The sequence below is a fragment of the Taudactylus pleione genome, unplaced genomic scaffold, assembly GCF_031769625.1.
Source record: "Taudactylus pleione unplaced genomic scaffold, aTauple2 ptg000532l, whole genome shotgun sequence".
Lineage (NCBI taxonomy): Eukaryota > Metazoa > Chordata > Amphibia > Anura > Myobatrachidae > Taudactylus > Taudactylus pleione.
In genome coordinates this window covers 1,354,526-1,375,529 of record NW_028284934.1, presented here as the reverse complement: position 1 = coordinate 1,375,529, position 21,004 = coordinate 1,354,526, and the positions used below count along the sequence as shown (strand labels likewise).

Genomic DNA, 21,004 nt, shown 5'->3' with positions numbered 1-21,004 from the left:
CGAATTGTAATCATGCTGTCGTTTCTATGTCTGTGATGTGCCTACACTGAACGAGCAGATGTTCAGTGTAGGAACTTCAATTATCTGGTAACATGCTGATCTGCCCGATGATAGATGTCCAAAACAGCCAGCATGCACGCGCATCGCTGGTCGTATTAGACATTAAACTGCACGATTTGTGGGCGATTACCAAACGATTGAGTGATAATGACGGTCGTTATAGCTCAATCGTTAGGTCTAATCGCCTTTTGGATGGACACCATTAATCACTGGTATCTTGTTCACTTATATGGTTATGTACTGAGTAAGGCACTGCAGAACACTTGTTGCGCTATATAAATAAAGGATAATAATGTCAACATTATAGTCCCTGTGGTGCGGCAATCTTCTTATCTGGTCTGGCGGCGCTGCGGTGTCATCTGGATGTCAGTGCAGTGGTGTTGTCTGGGTATCAGCTGATGCAGTGTTCCAAGCTGTGAGTTGCTACCCCTAATCCTCCCCCCCGTAGTCTAACCCTTCTACCAAAGACGAAAATTCATGGCAACATTCTGCAGATGGTGATATATTTCCTGTCAACAGTTGAACAATGTTGACATCATACCCTTTGAACAGCAGCTGTTCCCATAGTTTTTAATTGGAAGGGTACTTAATAAGATCCACAAAGGAAAGCTTTGCAGATTTTTCATGCGCAGGATGGCGTCAGCCCATTACCTGCTATGGGGTTACCCTGCTGGAGAGGATCTTGTGATCCCTCTAGTGGGATACAGGACGTCCCAAAGTGTTTTGCAGCTTTTGCCACATCGCACAGCTGGAAAGTTGCAGTAGCCTTAAGGGGGTCCATAGATAGAAGTAAAGTGATCACAGACAGGCTCTCATCGGAGCCCTTGTCCTGGCGATTAAGATTGATGCATTAAAATGGAACAAGAATCCTTATTGCTGAGATTTGGGAGTCTATTCATCAAGCAGTGAAAAGTGTGAAGAAGTTGCCCATAGCAACCAATCAGCTTTGAAGTAGCATTTATCAAGTACAGTCTATAAAATAATAGGCAGGCGCTGATTGGTTGCTATGGGCAACTTCTCCACTTCTCCCCGCTTTCACTGCTTGATAAATAGAACCCTTGAGGAGATAAAGATTCTTAATTTTCAGAGGGCAAATTTCATAATTTAATTAATATACCCCAGTAGCTTATAATAAGGTAAGGTGTCTTTTTTTTATATTTCACATTCATGACATCACTAGGTGACCCGTATGTTCTTTAGTAGATGGGTTTTACATGTGCTTCATTATTAAGTGCCATTTTTTGTCATATTACAGACACGTTAACAAGGATTGTTTCCCTTTGTTCATTAATAGATTTTCACATTACACCAGTGCCGGACTGGGACTAAAAATAGGCCCTGGCATTTAAAGAGCACACAGGCCCACCTCGCGTCAGCATCTGACTCCTGGCATAGACTCCTCCCCAAACTATTCCTGACCCCTCCCACTTCTTATTCTATGCTCTTACAAATGTAATTAATATTAGAACAACAGGCAAGTACACATCATTATCTATTAAAATACATACAACAGAGCACATCCTGCATGGGAGTCAAACATTTGGTATTGTGTTGGTTCTGTTAAGTTGTGCAGACACCTATAGATATATCTGTCCAATTCGTGTGGTGGGACAGAAAATCTGGGAATGTGTGGGAGCAGATAACAATAGCAATTTGCTCCCAGATGCTGGAAAATGGACCAGATTTTCTTTCCCACCAGACAGATTGGACAGATATCTATAGGTAAAGCTGGCACTTCACTGGTGTAGGTCATACACAAGAAAGGGGAAAGCATTTTCCCAAGCGATAGTTTAACATTTGTAGAAGATTAGATAGTGTTCACTGCAGGACTTTTTTAGGGTAGGGGTGCTGAATGCAGAGGACACCTCTGTGCACACCAATGCAGAGCCACAGCTACACATTTTAAGAAAAGAGCGTTTGTGCCGCCAACCATAGGGGAAGCAGGGATAGCACGCGCACAAAAATTCAGACGTAGTTTTGCTGGGAAGGGGCGTAGCCACCTAATATTTCACGTTACGTCACACAGTAGTGTGCCTTTTTCACATTACATCACACGGTAGTGCCCCATAGTCACGTTACGTCACACAGTAGTGTCCCTTTTTCACGTTATGTCACACAATAGTGTCCCTTATTCACATACACATATATGAATATTTGCACAGATTATAAAATAGAAATATAATAAACAATATATTGTATACAATTAATATTAATACTACATGGATCTGCAGGTTTGAAATAGCAACATACTAAAAGGAATAGAGAGACAGGAAAAAGAGAGGAGGAAAGGGGGGAGCCAGGAGAAAAAGAGAGAAAAAAGCGGGAGCCTGGCTCCTTCCCTGCAGCGCCATGATAACCGGAGGCTGGAGTTCTCCCCTGAACTCCAGCTTCCGGCTCTCCCCATGGACACTATGGGAGAGATGTCATGACGTCTCTCCCATGGTTCCGAGGAGCAGCTGGGCGGACCGGATGGTGGCAGAGGCAGGAGCGGGGTTTAAGGCAAGTATTGTGGGGATTTTTTTGAAAGCGGCACTACAGGGGCATTACCATATGGGTAATACTACAGGGGCATTACCTCAGGGGGTATTACTATAGGTGCACTGCTGAAGGGGTTGCCAAATTACTGTCTTGCCCCAGGTGACTAAAATCCTAGTTTTGGTCCTGGCACATGCTTATTAGATCTTCTACCCACCCCTCTCAATTCCCTTGTTATGCAGAGAACCAGGTAATAAAAATGCGAAGCAGGGTTAGGTACCAAAACATACAATATTCTTCTTCTAACAATATGCATATGTTAGTAATAGATTATACCTTTATTAAATAACCAACCATTACACTTCCATTTAGAGAAACCAAGTTCAAGGTTTAGAACTGAAATAGTGACAGAATTCTTGACAGCCTCAGTAAATACAAGACACTACTGTAGCCTACAGTACTTATAGTAGTTTACTTCCTTAGTGACCACTGATAGTTTGGCACAGAGCAGCCCACCCACCACACCAATTGACTACTGCCTGGCCAGGCACTGCTAGCTTGCACAGAGCAGCCCACCCACCACACCAAGGGGAATAAAAATTGTGCACACTCACTTTGACAATGTGACTGCACACATGATTCACTGGGCACTGGGGTCTCTGCTGCAGTCTCAGATGGCATCCGTCTCTCAGCTGGCAACTCATGCAGTCCCAAAATGGCATCCAGTCCACTCTGGCTTCCCGCCCACGCCGCGCTTTTTTATCCCTGAGCGCCTGGGCCAGATGCGTAATGACGTCACACCACCGCTGGCACCGCCGTGGGTGTCGCGCTGCCTGTGCACCAGTCGGACCCGCCCCCCTACACTCAGCTGAGCTCACACAAGGCATGCCCCACTCCCGCCGTGCATCAAGCCCAGCACGTCATGACGCTGCCCGCTTACCCGGCAAGTTGCCAGCTCTCGGGAGCTGGATAAAGCTACCCAATTCACACGGCCGCCGCCAGCGCAATGATGTCATGACGCTACCGCGTCATGCCGTCATTACGTTATGATACAGCCGCGGCATATGTAAATAACGGGAAACGCTGAACACTGCAGCGCCGGCCGGGTAAGCCTGCGCTCAGCGCTTCAGCCAAAATCGGCCCATCTGCCCATCGGCCCTTCTGGCATTTGCCAGAAGTGCCCGATGGCCAGTCCGGCCCTGCATTACACTGTTGATATAAGCAAAGAAGGGAGGGAAGGTAGGTGCTAGTTACACCCTAGAGTACAGGCCACACCTCAAAAAATACTGGTCACACATCCCACATCTCTAATCACACCCCTATGGTGCTGGTCACACCCCAAGCAACGACACACAATAGGCCCTTCATAAATTTCAGCTCCAGGCCCATGTGGACCATAATCTGGCACTGTGTGTATGTATAGATTTGTGTACCAGTCATTGCATGTATAGGCTTTATTACATTCTTTCCCCAGTAAAACTCATATTGGGTAAATAATATAGGGCCTGTTAGACCATATGCTTATGTTGTTATTATGTACCCCAATTTTAGTTAAAACTTGCTGATGTTAACAAATACTGAGATGCCGTGACAAAGGTTCTTAATGAACCGAAACGTTGGCAAATTAATTTGGTATGTCCTATTAAACTGATTAATATTGCAAACTCAAAGCCAAGTCTGGAGAGTGTCTTCCTTTCATCACACGATGATAGTGTAAATATATCTGTGGGTAACTATCAAAGCTACCCTGGAAAGCACCCCAGCAATTAATATACACAAAAGTGAGAGTGCCGGACCACTCTTCTATATATATATATATATATATATATATATATATATATATCTATATAGCAACCATAACCAATAGTGTATATCAGGTGTATCGTATGATTAATATGATATATCTAATATACACTAATGGCGATGCATTATATTTATAGATTTACAACTTGCAACAAGATCACAGTGTCAAAGTCCACTTACACAGATTCACACCGTCGACCAAGCAGCCAGTCAGTGGTGTGCTTGGCTCTTCCCTTCACAGACAGTGACAGTCTTATTCCGGCTCACTGTCTACACCACATACTGTAGGCTGCTCGCGGTCACTTGCTTCCCTCTCTCCCAATGTCCACCCGCCACCCGGAGCCTGGAACTGGAAGAGCCTTGCGAGATGATGACATCGGCGTGGCTGCAGTAGGGATGGACATCGGAAGCCCACCATCAAGTGCTTTCACCATTGAATCTTTCGATGCAATGGTAACTAATCATCGCATCAAAAGAATTTGATGGTAAGAACTATTTATATGAGTAGTAAAGGGGCGGGATTAGGGGCGAGGCTTGGAGCCGTGCAGAGAAAAAAAAAAGCAGCTGAGCCAGGCAGGCAGGCAGAACTTAGGACAAGACAGAAACACTGTTACTGCTTCTGCAGACACTAGGAGATGAGTCTGGGACCTGCTCACTGTCTGTGTGATGTGTGTTTGTGAGTGACTGCTGCTGCACGGCCAGGGCTGCTCACTGATTGGCTCTCATTGTCTCAGAGAGCCAATCAGAGCTAGCATAGAGGGGAGTGAGGGAGGGACTGAGGGTCACGTCTGAGGCAGTGGAGACAGCTCCAAAGACCCAGCAGCATGAGCCATGGAGACTATCACATGTAGAGACACAGCACCCAACAGCCAGGGAAGGCATTGCTTTTAAGAATTAAAGAAAATAAGCCACCATTGGAACACCATCGAAAAATTACCATTTGATGGCAGCAAACATCGGAATGCTGCCATCGAATGGTAAAAACACTAACATCAGAAGAAAAACATTGATGGTCGGCAAACATTGACCATCGATGTCCATCCCTAGACTGCAATCTGCATTGCAAGACAAGTGAGTGACAGTGCACTGTCTGTGACACTGACACACAGTGTGCCACTACCCCCCCCCCCCGAACTGCCAACTGCCGCCCGCCGCCTCCCGCGCTGGTTTTAGTAAAGTAGTAAAGGAGAATATAAAAAAAATGTTGATGTGTTGCGGCGGCTCGGGCTCCCTGCAATGCCCTGGCCGGGTAATCTGTACCCGCTCCCCCCCTCTCAGCGCCCCTGTCCCTAATAGCTGATGCCATTATACTTTATGGCTATAAAAAAGTTAACTTAAACAGTTATGTGGAACATTAAAAAGTTGCATTCATTGAACTGTTGATGCTAGTGTTTACATACAGCTGATGAAAGTTATATTTACACTTTGTAGCGTGTCATATCTTTAAAAGAAATCCCTGCCTACAAGAAGGGATCCAGAGGGTATTGGAAACTCTTCTAGGAGACAGGACATGCCCATCATAATGACTCGGATATTCTAAAATCTTGGGTGAAGGAAGCAGGCAATGACAATGTGTTCTGTGTTTTACACTGCTAAAGAGAATTTGGAGCTCAGCAAAAGACCCTGATATGTCCAAGTTGCTGTACTTCCCATAGTAGTAAAGAGTTCATATAGTCAGAGCCATCCCTACACCCAAGCATAGGCACATACGTCATGCAACAGCAAAGACTTTCCAGACTCAGCTACTATCACTTCAGTATTACTCTGGGGACTCCCTGGTCCTGGACTAAGCTGAATTACTCCCATAATGAATGTGTTTACTCCATCCACTGATGTGCTGAGTCTGCCTAAATGTGTTTGCTCTATATAGAAGTGCAGTGCTTTGCCTACTTGTATGTTAAGTCCCTATCTAACCTGTGTATGTTAATTACCTAGGTGTCCAATAGCTGCTATTACTTGGGGAGTACTTACCTTTAAAAAGTTGTGTGTAGGTTGGACAATGGTCATGTTAATATTCAAGTTTAACACCCCCCTGACAGACCCCCTCCCCACAAGTTGGTATGTGCTTTGCGGTGAGAGCCGGGCAGGTTGCGGCCCTCTTACTGTCTTCTAATAAGACTAGCTGGGAGGATCATAACATGGCATAGTACACAATCTGATTTAAGTGCAACGGAATATGCTGCGGTATATAAGCAACTGTTAATAAATAAATAAATAAATCACTAGAGAATGTTCAGGTGACAATTAAACAAGCAGAGGATAAGGTTACAAGCACAAATTTGGGTAAACGTGCAGGGTCTGGTACAAGGAGTAGTTAGGCAGAAATTCAGGAATAATGGATCACGGTATAAAACTTAATACTATGGCATATAAATAGATTTCCTGATTCTAAATTGTGCCAGAGTAGCATCATTAATAATGCGGCTGAGCAGTAGGCATGATGCAGGAGAGATACACAGAAGCTGAGCCTAGTCCACATGGAGAGTGATCCCTCAGCTGTGCCTGGTGGGGAGAGAAAGTCTTTTTTTGAAAAAGCTGCCATATAGCAGCGAAACGCGTTAGATGCTGGGACCCAGGTGTTGGATTCTATTTGGAGAAGCCCCTCCATATGAACTTTGCTATTGTCCATATCAGAAATTATCAACATCTCACTTGGAGAACTGGAGACTGGGAGCCTGTACATCTGCGCTGGGATTTGCTTCAACTCTGGACCCTCCGCTAATTTAAGGACTCCATCCAATTGTCCCACAAAACTGGTAACAAGTCTACATAGGCCCGTATTCAATTTTCCGCCTGCAAAACACGCAATGTAAAAGTCCTGTAGGCGAAAAAGTATCACGGCTCAGCTCAAACTGAATACGGGCCATAATTGGATAATGGGCCTGATTCAGACCCACTCGCGAGCGGCTGTCCGCTCGCAAGTGGGTCGATGTTATGGACTGAGCATGCGCACGACGGAGGGAGCTCCGTCGTGCGCATGCGCCAGACGCGACGAGCGAAGAAAAGTCCTTCGCTCGTTGTGTCCGATCAAAGGGGGCGTGCTGTCGATGTTGATTGACAGCACGCCCCCTTTGGTGGGCGTGCCGGGGGCGTGCCTCCCTGACGGGGGCGTTCCCATGGGAACGCCTCCTGTCAAAAGCCGGCCCACTGACATCACTAGTGATGTCAGTGGGAGTGATTTTGGCTCTGATAGAGCCAAAATCACTCCGGAGCTTGCGGTTGAAAACCTCAACCGCAGGCTCCGGCTCGCAATTTCGATGGTCGCGATGGTCTCGACCATCGCGGCCATCACAATGCACGCTCGTATAGCCTGTGGGTGGTGACCCACAGCTATACGAGCGTCCAGGAGGACGCTCCATGAAAATGGAGCCTGGCCCTCATTCAGAGCGTGCGCTCTGCTCAGAGCGTACGGCTCTGAATGAGGGCCAATGTCTTAAAACTTGTGGACATATGAACTGTACTCGTGCACAAAATCATTTCCAACCAACCTCAGGTCAATATATATATTTTTCAGTTTATAATTGGTCTATATATTTTTATATATGTTTTAAAATTGTTATATAATGATTATTAAATTTCATTAGAGTACAATAACTCATTTATAGCGCTGTTTCTTATAATTTTTTTATCTGTATCTTTGTCAAGAAGATTGACTATCTTCTATTCAAATAGCTGCTTTCATTTATTGGAAAAACTAAACTCAAGCAGCGCCCGTCCTTTATTACTTGTTAATAATATATCACTGTGCGCCTCTGTGCCAGGACCCAGTGTGGTCACACCCTCTTGCACCACAGTTTTTAGTTAACTACATTAATTAAATACTTGGTAAATTACCTTTTATAATTGTGGTGACAACTGAAACAAAGCATCATGCAACATGCGACCTGGGACTTTCCAAAGAAAAACACACAGGGTATATTTGTAAAAACACATCATATTAAAAGTATGTACTGTTTCTATTTACATATTAATGTATTGCAATCCTTGTAGCCACTTCCTCTTCCATCAAAATCACAAAGGATGCATCTGTGTGTCTGTAACACTTCATGTCCCAGCAGAATAGACCCAGAAATGAACAAACAAGTTGTTACCATTTTCAAAATAAGTTAATATGATTGTTTAATTTAATAATGAACTATTAAATAAGTACTCCCCCCCAGAAGTAAAAAATAAGTGTAAGGCTGTCCAGTCCCCAACAAGTAAAACAGAGGTAAATGAGCCTTCCTTCACTTGTATGATATCATGGAGCATGGACAATGGTCAATTCTCTTGCAGAAGAAGGCCTGAGAGGTTGGACACTTAAGCAAGCTCTGCAGGACCTCATGTGGTAGGTCCTGATAGTAGAAGCTGGTGGATTAGGACCAGTTGTGGTAAATTTTAGATACATTAGCCCCAGGTTACAAACTATGGTGCACACACCCAATTAAATTTTATTTTAACTACAACACCTCCATCAATGCAGCCTATGGAGTCTACCTAACTGCTGCCAGTACAGGGAGTGTGACTCTAGGGCCATTGTGGTAGATTGCTGTCTCGGGTGCTAGAGAGGGGTGTGGCCAGCATGGGTGTGACCATGTCATTCTGACAATGTTTTACTATTAATAGAAGTGTGAAGCTGCACTGCCTCACCACTGATCCATATAGGGGGATTGGGAAGGGAATGTGGGTGAAGGAAAAATATAAAAACTTCTAGCCAGGGTCGTAACAGGACTTTTCTGCGCCCTGTGCCGGTCACACCCCCTGAAAGCATGATGTCATGTGGAGGGGGTAGGGCCGGCAGAGCCGCTAATTACAGCTCTGACTGCAGCATCCACGGGATGCTTCGGTGGCACTGAAGCATCAATTCTGACTGCAGGGTGCTATTCCAAGCTAGCCAGAGGCAGGGCCTGTGGCTCTGCTAGCCAGAGGCAGGGGCTGTGGTTGAGTGGCGGTACCAACCACACCAGCCCTGCGATTCGTGAGGTGGCACCACTCTCACACCTCTGGTTATGACACTGCTTTTAGCTAAGTGTAGAGTTCTCCCACTCCTAAAATTTAAACTAGTTTTGTTTACTGGCACTGGAGATCCTGAGAAGAAGAAGAAAAAGTATAAGAGAATAAGTTGAGGGTGAAATATGAAACAAATTTCAAGTGCAGTTATAATAACATCTTTGTTTATTGATCCTGTTGGGTCTGCCAATCTAAAAATGTTATGCCCTCTGCAAGGCAGTGGCCAGAATTGTTGCAAATGAATAAAACATCAATAAAAAGCAAAAATATTATGAAAGTGCACAATTCACAGTTTAAATAACAGTTTAAAGTCGCTCCAGGACACAGCAGTCGGGCCGCTGTAGAGAAGTTGTGGTCTTATCCCTGTGGAGCAATCACTTCTTGGGGCAGCTGATTGGCCGGTGTCAGAGAAGAGGGCTGGGAGAACAGGGTGGAGGCAGGAAGACAACAGTCTCCACTGTTTTTCTTCCGTCAGAAAGCTCATTACGCCATCCGGAGATGGCAAATTCTTTTTGAAAAGCTAGCTGAGCCTTCTGTGCTTCTCTGAATCGCTCTCCCCATACAAAGTGATCCTGACAGCGCCACAGGACTTGTAATACAGTAGCAGATGGCAGGGAGCTGGCACTTGACCTTTAGCATGTGTAGCACGTCCGTACTATGGTTTAGCAGTTCCCCGTGCAGTTGGCAGCTACTTCTGCTAACACCGACTGAGTCATAGGGCTTGCCGCGTGGCAAAAACTGTCTGGAAGCTATCAGGTACTCAGTCCTGTCTGTGTGCTCACACTCACACTGCGAAACAGTTGTCCTCCATTGCACAGGCTTCCTCAGGGATAATGCAGACCCACTGGCCACAACTCCCCTTTCAGCCCTGTTTCTGGCCTTTTAGTTGTGCGCTGTCACAAGTCAAATTTACAGCTGAAAAAAGATCTGCAAGTTGCATCAGAACAGTCACAGATCACATTTATGTCCATTATGTGTAGGTCTCAACAATTATGTCCAAAATGTAGTACTGTAGATAACATAGCAGCGCTTTCGCAATGAGATCATAAGATCCCAATATTAATGGGTTAGGGTCAGAATTAATTTGATGCTTCTTCAAGGTTCTATCCTACCGTCACAATAACTGAATTGTCCCAATTGCTAGACGGTTGGTAGCAGTGGAGGATTTTACCTAGGAGCTGCGAATCTGCAGCCCCCCCATTAAAATCAGCCACTTCAGTGAGACAATGCAGTCCGTGACTGCACTGGCTTCCCATTGGAAGGGCCACCTGACAGTCATGCTGAAGACAGGCAGCCCCAGGGGGGAGCTCTCTCCTTCCCCTGAAACTGCCAGTCTGGGCTGCGATCAGCAGAGAGCGGCTTCCAGTGGAAGCCACTACTCTGCCTTTCAGGCAGCCCTACAGGGCTTCTCGAGGCTGCAACCAATGCAGCCCCGAGAAGCTGGTGATATGCGCATGCACAGCCCCACTGCCGCTTATGTGCATGCCACCTTCCAGATTCATTGAGCAGGCGCCGGGACCCAGGCCAGCGGCAGCACCCGTCAGGTAAGAGGGCATGTGCCGCTGCTGGTTGTTAGGTATGTTTGTTCCACACAGGGCCAGGTTAAGGGCCTGATTCAGTAAGCAACGCAAGTGAGATAATGCACGGTGCGAGCCGATGTTTGCGATCTGCGCATGGATATGCATCGCATTGTGCATGTGCAAACAGGTTGCTGAGTACGGTGAGGGCTCTCTAAGAGTATGCAGGGAGCCCGCAGAGACCTTCGATGTTGATTGACAGGAAGTGCCATTTGTGGGTGGTGTGGTCTGCCGAACGCAGGCGTGATGGCGTTACAGGGGCGTGTATAAATTAATCTCATTGTCGTCTCTCTGCGTGCAGGAATCTATCAAGTCCTGCGGCAGGGTCAGGTCTACCCTTAGATTACACCCAGCTTTGATGGCACTCGATGTTCCGATGTGTACATTGTCAATCACGGTATAGGTGGGCGGCTTTATGTTTTGCTGGGCGTCTGCTCCTTGTGCTGCTGTCTCCGTGTGTATGCATTGATTAGCATATTCTCGCAGTGGCTGGGTGCGTGCGTCTGCTAGCGTGCATTCCTTGCTGAATCAGGCCCTAAGACATTTAGAGGCATAAAGCGCTTAAAAGATTTTGGTGCCCCCATTTTGGTTTGCTTCCCAAAAAAAACAAATAAAAGTTATCTCAAAAATTCTTGCCAAGGCCTTTAAAACTTCCAAATTTGGAGAAAACCCCCAATCTGGCAGCACTGTACTGTGCGCTGCTGCACTCACTCTTAGTGGACGAGTGACCAAGACAACATTAATGTATATCATTAACCTCTATTATTACTATTATATTATTTTTATTATTGTATATAGCCCCTTTTTGTGGAACCCGATTCAGCTGCACATTTGCAGTTTTGCACCATATGGTCCATGGTGAATCCGGCAATGATAAATATCTGTGGTGCCCCTCTCCTCTTGATGCCCTAAGCATGTGTTTATTTTTCTTAATGGTTTATCAAACCCTGGTTCCACACAAACCTGGTGCTGGTGCACGTGGCAGTGAAAGGATGATAGGAGTGGGATAATGGGCATCCTAGAGCTTTTAAGCACTATTTCCCGAGAGCACAGATAGGCACCTATATTGGGAATATGTGGCTGAGGGATGTGATGCCATCTGAACAAGCTATACACAAAGAGGGGGGAGGTCATACTTCTCCTTCAAGCCTTTGCCCCCAGAAAGGCACGCATACTTTGTAACTGCACACCCCCTCTTGGTGACCCTGGATATCCTCGGAGACAATGGCCTTTCCTCCTCTGTGATGTGGCCAAGTCCCTTGTCCCGATCAGCTCACCTCCAATGTTTGCAGGTATGCTTCATCCTTTCCTGCCCATTCACCACTCATGTTATCAGTAAGGAAGCAACTAGGACAGTAGTTAAAGAATGAAGAGTATGTGGTCATTTTACTCTGCACTTCTTCCCTGCAATCAGTTGCTGCAGCACAGGGCCAGTGACTGGAGTGTAAGATTCTCTGAGACTTGCCTCATGGAATGAATAGCTCTGCAGTTTATTTGTTTTATGTGTTACATTTTAATTATTTTATTAAATTGTTTTTATGCATTAAAATGTAGTTTCTTGTATAAAATACACCTAGGTGGTGCAAAAAGCAGTCTATTTTATTGCTACTCCAAGCCAGCCAGATCCAAAGGTTTTGATATTCATCCAGTTAGCTGGAGTTATAGGCAAAATATGAGAGTACATTAAAATGTGTTTTTGGTGTGGTCTTTAAGGGATATGTGTGAATGAATCTTAAGTGAAGAGCACTGGATTATGGTGCATACACACGTAGCGATCTGTCAGCAATATGATATACGCTGGTCCCTATAGTAAAAATCAAGTAAGTTGAGCGGCATGCACGGTCGATGGACTATATTGCTATCGTCCATACGCGGCCGTGCATCGCTGGTAAGTTGGTAGGGACCATTTAAAACAACGATTTGAAAGATAACGGTAATGATAACGATATCGTCCTTTTAAATCGCTACGTGTGTACGCACCATTAGTTTGTTACTGCTGTCAATGAAGAGGTCAGATACTAAGGTTACACTCTCCCATGAGACCATATGGTATTGTTGTGGCTTTAACTTGTGCGAACTACAACATAAGAGAAAGCTGCAACTATGCTGGACTTCAGGATTTCAGTCATTTACGTGTAACATGTCCCATAAATGACTTTCATTTAATGTGCGATAGTGAATGTCAGCTCCTGCAGTGTAATCAAAATGTTAAACTAGGTACACACCTTTGTGATCATTCTTTTAATGCAATGTTTCGATAAACTTAACTCCCGATCGGAAGTCCATACCACAGTGCCGATACACGTGAACACACCTATACAATCATACTTGCAGCCTTCTAACCCTGACTGCCAAAATATCGAAAGAAAATGATTGCACCACACACAGAGGAGGTGTTGCTGCTGATGTAGAATCAGAAGAACGGTGGAAGGTGCATACACACTGAAGGTTTGGTCCAATCTGGACCAGTTGCATTGGATGAATATTAAACAGCACATAAGATGTGATCCTTCGATTCTGCCAATTTTCATCTGATAAACCATGATCAAAGGTGCGACACATTCTTGTGATAATGAAAGAATGGGTCAAAATTGAAAGAATGGCCCGGCGATTGCATAGGTGTGTACCCAGCATTAGAAGCATCTGGGAGTCTACCATCAACTAGAGTAACACTTTGTATTTTATTTTGCTTCACTTAATGCCATCCAAATCTACATTTCTCATATTGGCGGGAACACTTTACTAAGAAGGATATTTTAAACACACACAATTTCTATAATATCATGCATTTTGTTAAATTATATGGCATTCTATAAAGTATTTATAACCATTTGTATCATTTTAGTTTTAAAAACTACATTGGGTGGGATGCACTAAGGGCAAAAATAAAGAGTTTTATCCGTATTTTAATATGTACCAAGCTTCGGGAGCTTGGACCTGGTGGGTAACGCCAGCATTAGATGGCGTTACCCAGTAGATGCCTCTGGGCTTGCTATTGCATCATCCCCACAGCACCGTGCGCTATTCTGTGCATGCACAAAGGGACTTCTGGGTAGAAAACCTGGAAATCCCTCTATTACAAAGGGCAGCTGTTATCAGGGAGAGCGGTCCTTTGTGAATAGCAATACAGGCGTAATTAACATACATCCAGCCCACAGTATGCAGATTTGGATGTCATTAACTTTTGCTTCACATATCTATCAGAGTGCTAAACTTTATACTTGTAATACGTTCAAGGAATGGCAAATAATTTATAAAATTATGGTTAAATTACCCATGGTCGGTAAATTCAGTAAATATACTAACACATAAAACATTAAAAATACAGTGACATCATGATCTGCTTCCTGCGGAATGACTAGAAATCAGTAAAAGTTTCTGATTGCTCCGATGGTGCCATATTGCATATAGACTTGCCAAACTAATGCTTTATCTATAATTTTATTACCACTTTAGTTCAGTTAAGGAGAAATGTCAATGTAGCCTAATAATGAGTTTTATTCAGTAAAGGAACTTTGTAGAACTGACAATCAGCACCCTTTGGTAAAGAGATAAGGTAACTGCAGCTTTCTAGCTTTTGTTGAACTACAAATCCCAGCACAGTTTACCAGCCAACTGCAGTTGTAGATCAATAAAACCTAGACAGTCCCAAGTTGCCTGACCCTGTGAAAGGGATTGAAATACCGGCATCTGTTTAGCCGCCGGTTCAAATCCCTACAGCGGATGCCTGACGGATGAAGATCCCGACTGGGGCAGGTAAGTATCCTAACTTCCTCTGCCCCCCCCAACACTAACCCTCCCTTAGTAGTGCCTAACCCTAACCCCCTCTTACCGCTCCCTAAGCCTAACCCTCCAGGGGGGTGCCTAGCCCTAATCTCTCCCTGGGGGTACCTAACCCTAACCCTCCCCCTTAGGGGTGCCAAGACTTAATATCCCCCCCCAAACCTAACCCTAACCCCGCTAGAGTCTCTAATCCTAATCCCATACATGCCTACCCTCCCGGTTTTTGCTGGAGGCTCCCGATTTTTCGGGCAACCCCCCGCACCCCCGGAAGGGTAGGCATTTCTCACACATTCTGCCCACTTCCTAGTAAAGTGGGCAGAATGAGGAGAATTCCCGCAGAGATCGCGGGTCTCCGTGTAGGGGGCGGGGCTTAAGATGTGATTCTAAATGAATCATGTCATTCAGCCCCACCCCCTGTGCAAATTACAGCCAATTGCGGCAATTTTGCAGTGAGGGGGCAGGGCTTAATGACGTGACTTGTCCCCGTTGCCATCCTCCTGCTTCTCTTACCCAGGCTTCTCCCGGGAAGAGATTTTAGAAGGTAGGCAACTATGCCTAATCCCCCCTAGCGGCTGACGCAAGGGCACCCCGGACTTACCTTCGTTATATTCGGTATTTAGATGCCTATGTTAAATCCCTTGCCGGGATTCCGCTGTCGGGATTGAGACCGGCGGCCTCTCATAACTACATCCCCTGTGAAAGTACATGCTGTCTATTGCAATATGAAACAGCATTTTATTTTTTATTCTGGTTTTATTCCATAAAATGACAGAAGAGCATATCACAATCAGGTACATTCAATGTACAAGTATATAGGAGGCCCTGAAAATGAAGATGGGTAGAGCAGCTTATATCATTTAAATGTTGAAAAGATGATAATTTCTCCTTACCTGGCAGGCTTTAGCAATTTCCCAGGAACTGCACCAGTCACTTGGAGGGTGGTCGCATTGCTGCTGAGCTGAAGCACTCACAAAGTACAGAGTAGAGAGAAGCACAGCAGCCCTCATTGTGTCTGGGTAAGAAACTGTAAGTGCAGGCTGTGCAGCAAGTTATAATGATAAAGCCACTCCTTGAAATCTCAGTTTCTTCCTGATACGCCTTCACTAATCTTCCCTGTATAAAATTACCAGTATCCTGAATGAAAGGATCTCAGCTGTGTGAATAATGAAAGTTACTTATTTAAAAACAACAAACGCCAACCAGCTGCAGACTTCCACTTTCACATACTGACATTTCAGCAGAATTTTTTTGTAGTCATACACTGTACAAAAGCATGTTTTATGTGTCAGTGGTGAACTCAGATGGTCTGGGGCTGTACTTCATTGGTTCCCTTCACATGCGATCTCAGCTACATATCAGATGTACATTATATGCAGTGCTTCCACTATGATATCTCAGAATTCCCTGTTGCAACCTGTTTTTAGTTTTTTAAAGTAAAAGCCGTATATTTACTAAAGGTTGATTTTAATCGATTTAAAATCGAACAAAATTGATTCAAATTGATGTTGTGTTTCTGGGGCTAAATCACACATTTACTAACAGTCAACTTTTGATTTAGTTTTTTAAGTATTAGTAAATGTGTGATTTAGACCAGAAACAAAACATCGATGTTGATCGATTAAAATCGACCTTACCTTTAGTAAATATACCCCAAAATCTCAAAATACCATTTTTCTTTCTTCCCTTTATTCTGTGTTAAAACACTTTGGTAAATGGTTATAAAGCAAAATTTAACCTAAGCTTACAAAGCAGAGGTCCCTATGTTTCCCCTTGTATTTGCAGTCTGCAAATAAGATAGATCCCCTTCCCTTTTTCCAACCCTTCCTCTCTCTGTACCCTCTACTTAATGCTGGGTACACACCTGTACAATTGTCGGGCCGTTCTTTCGATTCCCTACATGTTCATGTGATATCTTACAGTGTGCACCCACCTTTGATGATGTGTTCTCAGAAGATTAAAATATCAGGTTTAATGTGCAGTTTAATTTTCATCCTATTCAATGGTACAATATTGGACAAAAAATTTACTGTATTTGCACTTCTGAACATTCTCTCCAAGGCTTCTGCCTGCCCTCCTCCAGCAGCAGCAGCAGCACCCCCTTTGTGTCTTTTCAGCAGATTTTTTAGACAGATGGGGTTGAAGATGGCAAGTTATATTGTATAGATGTGTACACGCCATACTTGCCAACTCTCCCTCATTGTCAGAGAGACTCCCTGAAATAGTAGCAATCTCCCTGACTCCCTGAAGAGCCTAGCAATCTCCCTGATTGCACCTTACCCCCATTATGAAGCTGATGTATAAAAAAACAACAGATATATACATTCAAATGGATTATTAGTATCCTTTCCTTGCACTGGTTATAAGGCACAATGATCCCTATGGCTATATGCATTTTCTGAAAAGTATCAGTGTGTTGTCCTCAACAAGTAGATCTTACTGACTGCTTTGGGGCTCATTTACATTTGGATGTAAGTCAGTATTATGACATGCCTCTCAGATGTAGCAGTACATGCCCACTTTACCATGATACTCATACGTGCTGCTTTCACAATCTCCCTGAAATGCTTTTTAAAAGTGGGCGTGTACTGCTACATCTGAGAGGCATGGCAGACTGAACGGAGCCAACCCAGCAGGTGTTCGTCAGGGAAGAAATATCTGGGGGAGGTAGGAGATAAGAGACCCACACCATTCAGGGAACGGTGCAACTCCCCTGGGTGGTCACAAGGACCATGGGAAATTGGAAGCTTTCAAAAGAGGTCACCAAAGGCAGCTCTGGATGTTAGTCACTGACCTTGGCTAAGAAGGGAATTTCTGCCAAGTTGCTTAGTGGAATGCAACGCCAGTCCTGTGTGGACATATACATTTGGAAACTCCTGTGGGGAGATCTTCGTTCTCCGGTGTGGACTTGAATTCTATCACTGCTGTGCGAACTGTGGTAGTTTCGACTGTGTGATATCCTGAAAATGCTTAGGTGGACTCATACGCTATTCACTGCTGTGTGATCAGTGATAGTTTCGACTGTGTGGACTGAGGGTCTCTAGCTATTTCGTGGAATTGTTCTGGGACATCATACTCTACTGGGGCTGCCTCTGGCTGGACTGCGACTTGCATATTGCCTGTTTGCTGTATTTACCCCTTTGCCATTGCATATTACCTATTTCTGTGTGCCGTGAAAAATAAACCACCACTTTGGTTTCATCTGCTCGGTGTCTGGGTGATTGAGAGAACCCTGTATCCTCACACATATCTGAAAGATACAGGAGATATTCTCACCAAAATTAAGGACTTCGTATGGACCAATGACATGAGATTGGCATCTGCAGATGTCACATCACTCTACACCTGTATTCTCCACTCAAAAGGCTTAGAAGCCATATCTTGGTCTCTAGATAAGACAGATCTGTCCCCCAAAAGAAAAAAGTTTCTGTTGGAAGCCATCAAATTTGTTTTATAAAATAATTATTTTTTCTTTAATGGCAACATTTTCCTGCAGCGTACCGGTATCGCTATGGGCACAAAATTTTCCCCGAGCTACGCCAATCTCTTCATGTGTTATTTGGAAGAAATTCATGTGTATGGTGGCGTGGCTTGGGGAACTAGCTTTGTCAAATGGTACCAGTACATTGACGATGTGATATTGTTATTTAAAGGGACAAGAGAGAGTCTTGAGGAATATTTCTTAGTTCTCAACACCAATGACATGAATATCAATTTTACACTGACACAAAGCTGCAAACAAATCAATTTCCTCGATCTTATGATCTATGTGGAAGAAGGGAATATCCAGACAAAGATCTTTCGGAAACCCACGGATGTGAACACCTTCATACCCATAGACAGTCAACATCATGCCCAGTGGCTAAAGAGTGTCCCAAAAAGTAAATTCCTTTGAGTGAGGAGGAACTGCAGCAAGAATGGAAGCTGCAAAGAACAGATGATCCAGACGAAACAAGATTTTGCAGAGAAAGGCTATAACACGGAAGATCTGAACAACACCATAGAAGAAGCTATCAAAGACAGAACCCAACTTATTGGACCCAGAGAGAAAATAGACAATTAACAACAAGAATAAACAAAAGTGGGCATTGATTACCCAAAATGATACCCAGCACAAACACGTTGAAAAAGTCTTTCATAAATATTTGCATCTGTTAAGAAGGGACCCAGTCCTGAAGGAGATAATTTCGGAATAGCCATGTTTTATCTATAGGAAGGCAAAAAATCTTAAAACTCACCTTGTTAAAAGTACTTTGCAGGTTGCCTTAAAATAATTAGTTTGCACCAAGGGGTTCCACAGATGTGGCATATGCATCGGTTGCAGGAATATTAAAGATGACCATGCCAAATATAATGAAATAACAGTAAATGGAGTGAATATGAAAGTGAAAGACTTTATTACATGCAATACTTTTAATGTAGTATATTTAGTCGCGTGCACATACGGTCTTACATATATTGGACGCACGACAAGTCCTTTGAAAATAATGACCTCAGAACATCTGAGAAATATCAAGAAAGACCTCCAGATGCACCATTTATCCAACCACTTAGGATGGAACATAACTGTTCAACCTGACATATATATGTAGATTTGTGGGCATCCCACACACGAAAGCTTCCTGAAGGGACAAACATATAGAGAAAAATCTGGCTAAAACAGAGATGACGTCAATTTTCAAACTGAATAAACTGAGGGTCTCATTCAGACCCGCTCGCGAGCGCAGGATGCTCGCAAGCGGGTCGATGGTACCCAAATACGCATGCGCACGATGGAAGCTGCTCGGGGACTCGCACCAAAGGGGGCGTGCTGTCGATGGTGAGTGACAGCACGCCCCCTTTGGTGGGCATGCCGGGGCGTGGCTGCCCAGACGGAGGCGTTCCCATGGGAACGTCTACCGTCTGGGTCCGGCCCCACTGACATCACTAGTGATGTCAGTGGGAGTGATTTTGGCTCTGATAGAGCCAAAATCACTCCAGGGCTTGCAGCAGCGAGACCCTACTGGTCTCGTCGCAAGCCCGAGGGTCGCGATGGTCTTGACCATCGCGACCATCATCATGGACGCTCGCATAAGCTATGCGAGCGTCCAGGAGGACGCACCAAAAAAATAAAAAAACGCCCTGATTTAGAGCGGGCTCTCGTTCAGAGCGTCCGGATCTGAATCAGGCCGAGTCCAAAAGGTCTGAACCAGGACTTTGAATTAAAGTGGTTCAACTGAAGAGCTCTATCCTGCCTGCATCCTTACCAGATCAAATCATGGTCTTTGTCCTCCTTATGAAGTCCTAACTACAAATCCTTTACCATATTAAAATATGAGAGGATCTGTGAAAATGTAACAAAGCACCCAGTAAGGGTACCTATCTATATACATCTATGCACAACTAGTACTTTCAAAAAAAGATCTTCTTGTTGGAGACATTCAAAATACGGGTAGTCCCCTACCCCCCCCCCCCCTTTTTGGAACACTTTGATTGTCAATAAGCCTAAATATATTATTGCTATTTAATAATTATATTTATACAGTACATTGGTGCTCTTTCTTTATAATTAGAGGTTCACACACAGGAAATTTATAACCTATCCATAAACCCCCATATAGAAGTTGTTTTTTCCCATGTGTGTAATTCCGGTACTCATATTTAGGATCTAGGGGTCTAATTCCATTAGGAGGTTTATTATGAGAAAGTCTCCCTTATACTGTATAATTAATACTTCTAGATTTAAACTTTTATGTCTAAAAGTTTAATTTCTTTAATAAGTATATGGGTAAGTCTCCCTTATGCTGTATATTTATATTTGAACATTTACTTTTATGCTTCTCAGATCATCTTTTAAACAATTTTGCGATAATCTGCATGTATGGTTTACTCTTATTACTAGCTGCCAGTGCACTTACGGTTTAGTGAAGCGTACAACAACCACCTTATTAAGTCCTATCCAGAGGGCTAGAGAGGATCAACCCAGGTACACCACTCAATATCCGCAAACAAAATGAATGGACAAGAAATAAGGACTTTTTTAAAGTCTTTTCCCCGCGGACCTTAACCAGAAGTGACGTCCTCGTGACATTACCAGGTAGTGCTATATAAACAGGACATCAGTATGAGTACCTCCACACCTTGGTAAAGAGATTATTCATCTCGAAACGCATTGGTCCTGGAGGCTACACAGGAGAGGGAACTTTACACTGTCATCTGGGACAAGAGGTATGTGCCTTTTTTGTTACTATCGATGTGATATACAGGAGCCGGCACCTGTTTATTACTCCTTTTTTTGCATGTACCTCATATCTTTGTCCAAGCAGTTCCCATTCCTCTGC

General features: G+C 44.1%; 1 protein-coding gene and 1 long non-coding RNA gene across 3 annotated transcripts in view; one reads left to right on the top strand and one right to left on the bottom strand.

The window, feature by feature from the left end:
• IFI30 (IFI30 lysosomal thiol reductase) overlaps positions 1-15,802 on the bottom strand; it is a 60,556-nt gene extending 44,754 nt beyond the window's left edge. Inside the window, exon 1 of the mRNA XM_088450864.1 lies at positions 15,578-15,802. Coding sequence (XP_088306990.1) covers positions 15,578-15,694 — 117 coding nt within the window. The 5' untranslated portion in view covers positions 15,695-15,802. The remainder of the gene's footprint in view (positions 1-15,577) is intronic.
• LOC148501153 (uncharacterized) overlaps positions 1-21,004 on the top strand; it is a 60,971-nt gene that overhangs the window by 35,580 nt on the left and 4,387 nt on the right. The window contains exon 4 of one of the 2 annotated variants that reach the window (XR_015870079.1): positions 20,566-20,760. The exons of the other annotated variant lie outside the window; for it this stretch is intronic. This is a non-coding gene — a long non-coding RNA (uncharacterized LOC148501153). The remainder of the gene's footprint in view (positions 1-20,565; positions 20,761-21,004) is intronic. 2 annotated transcript variants of the gene reach the window in all.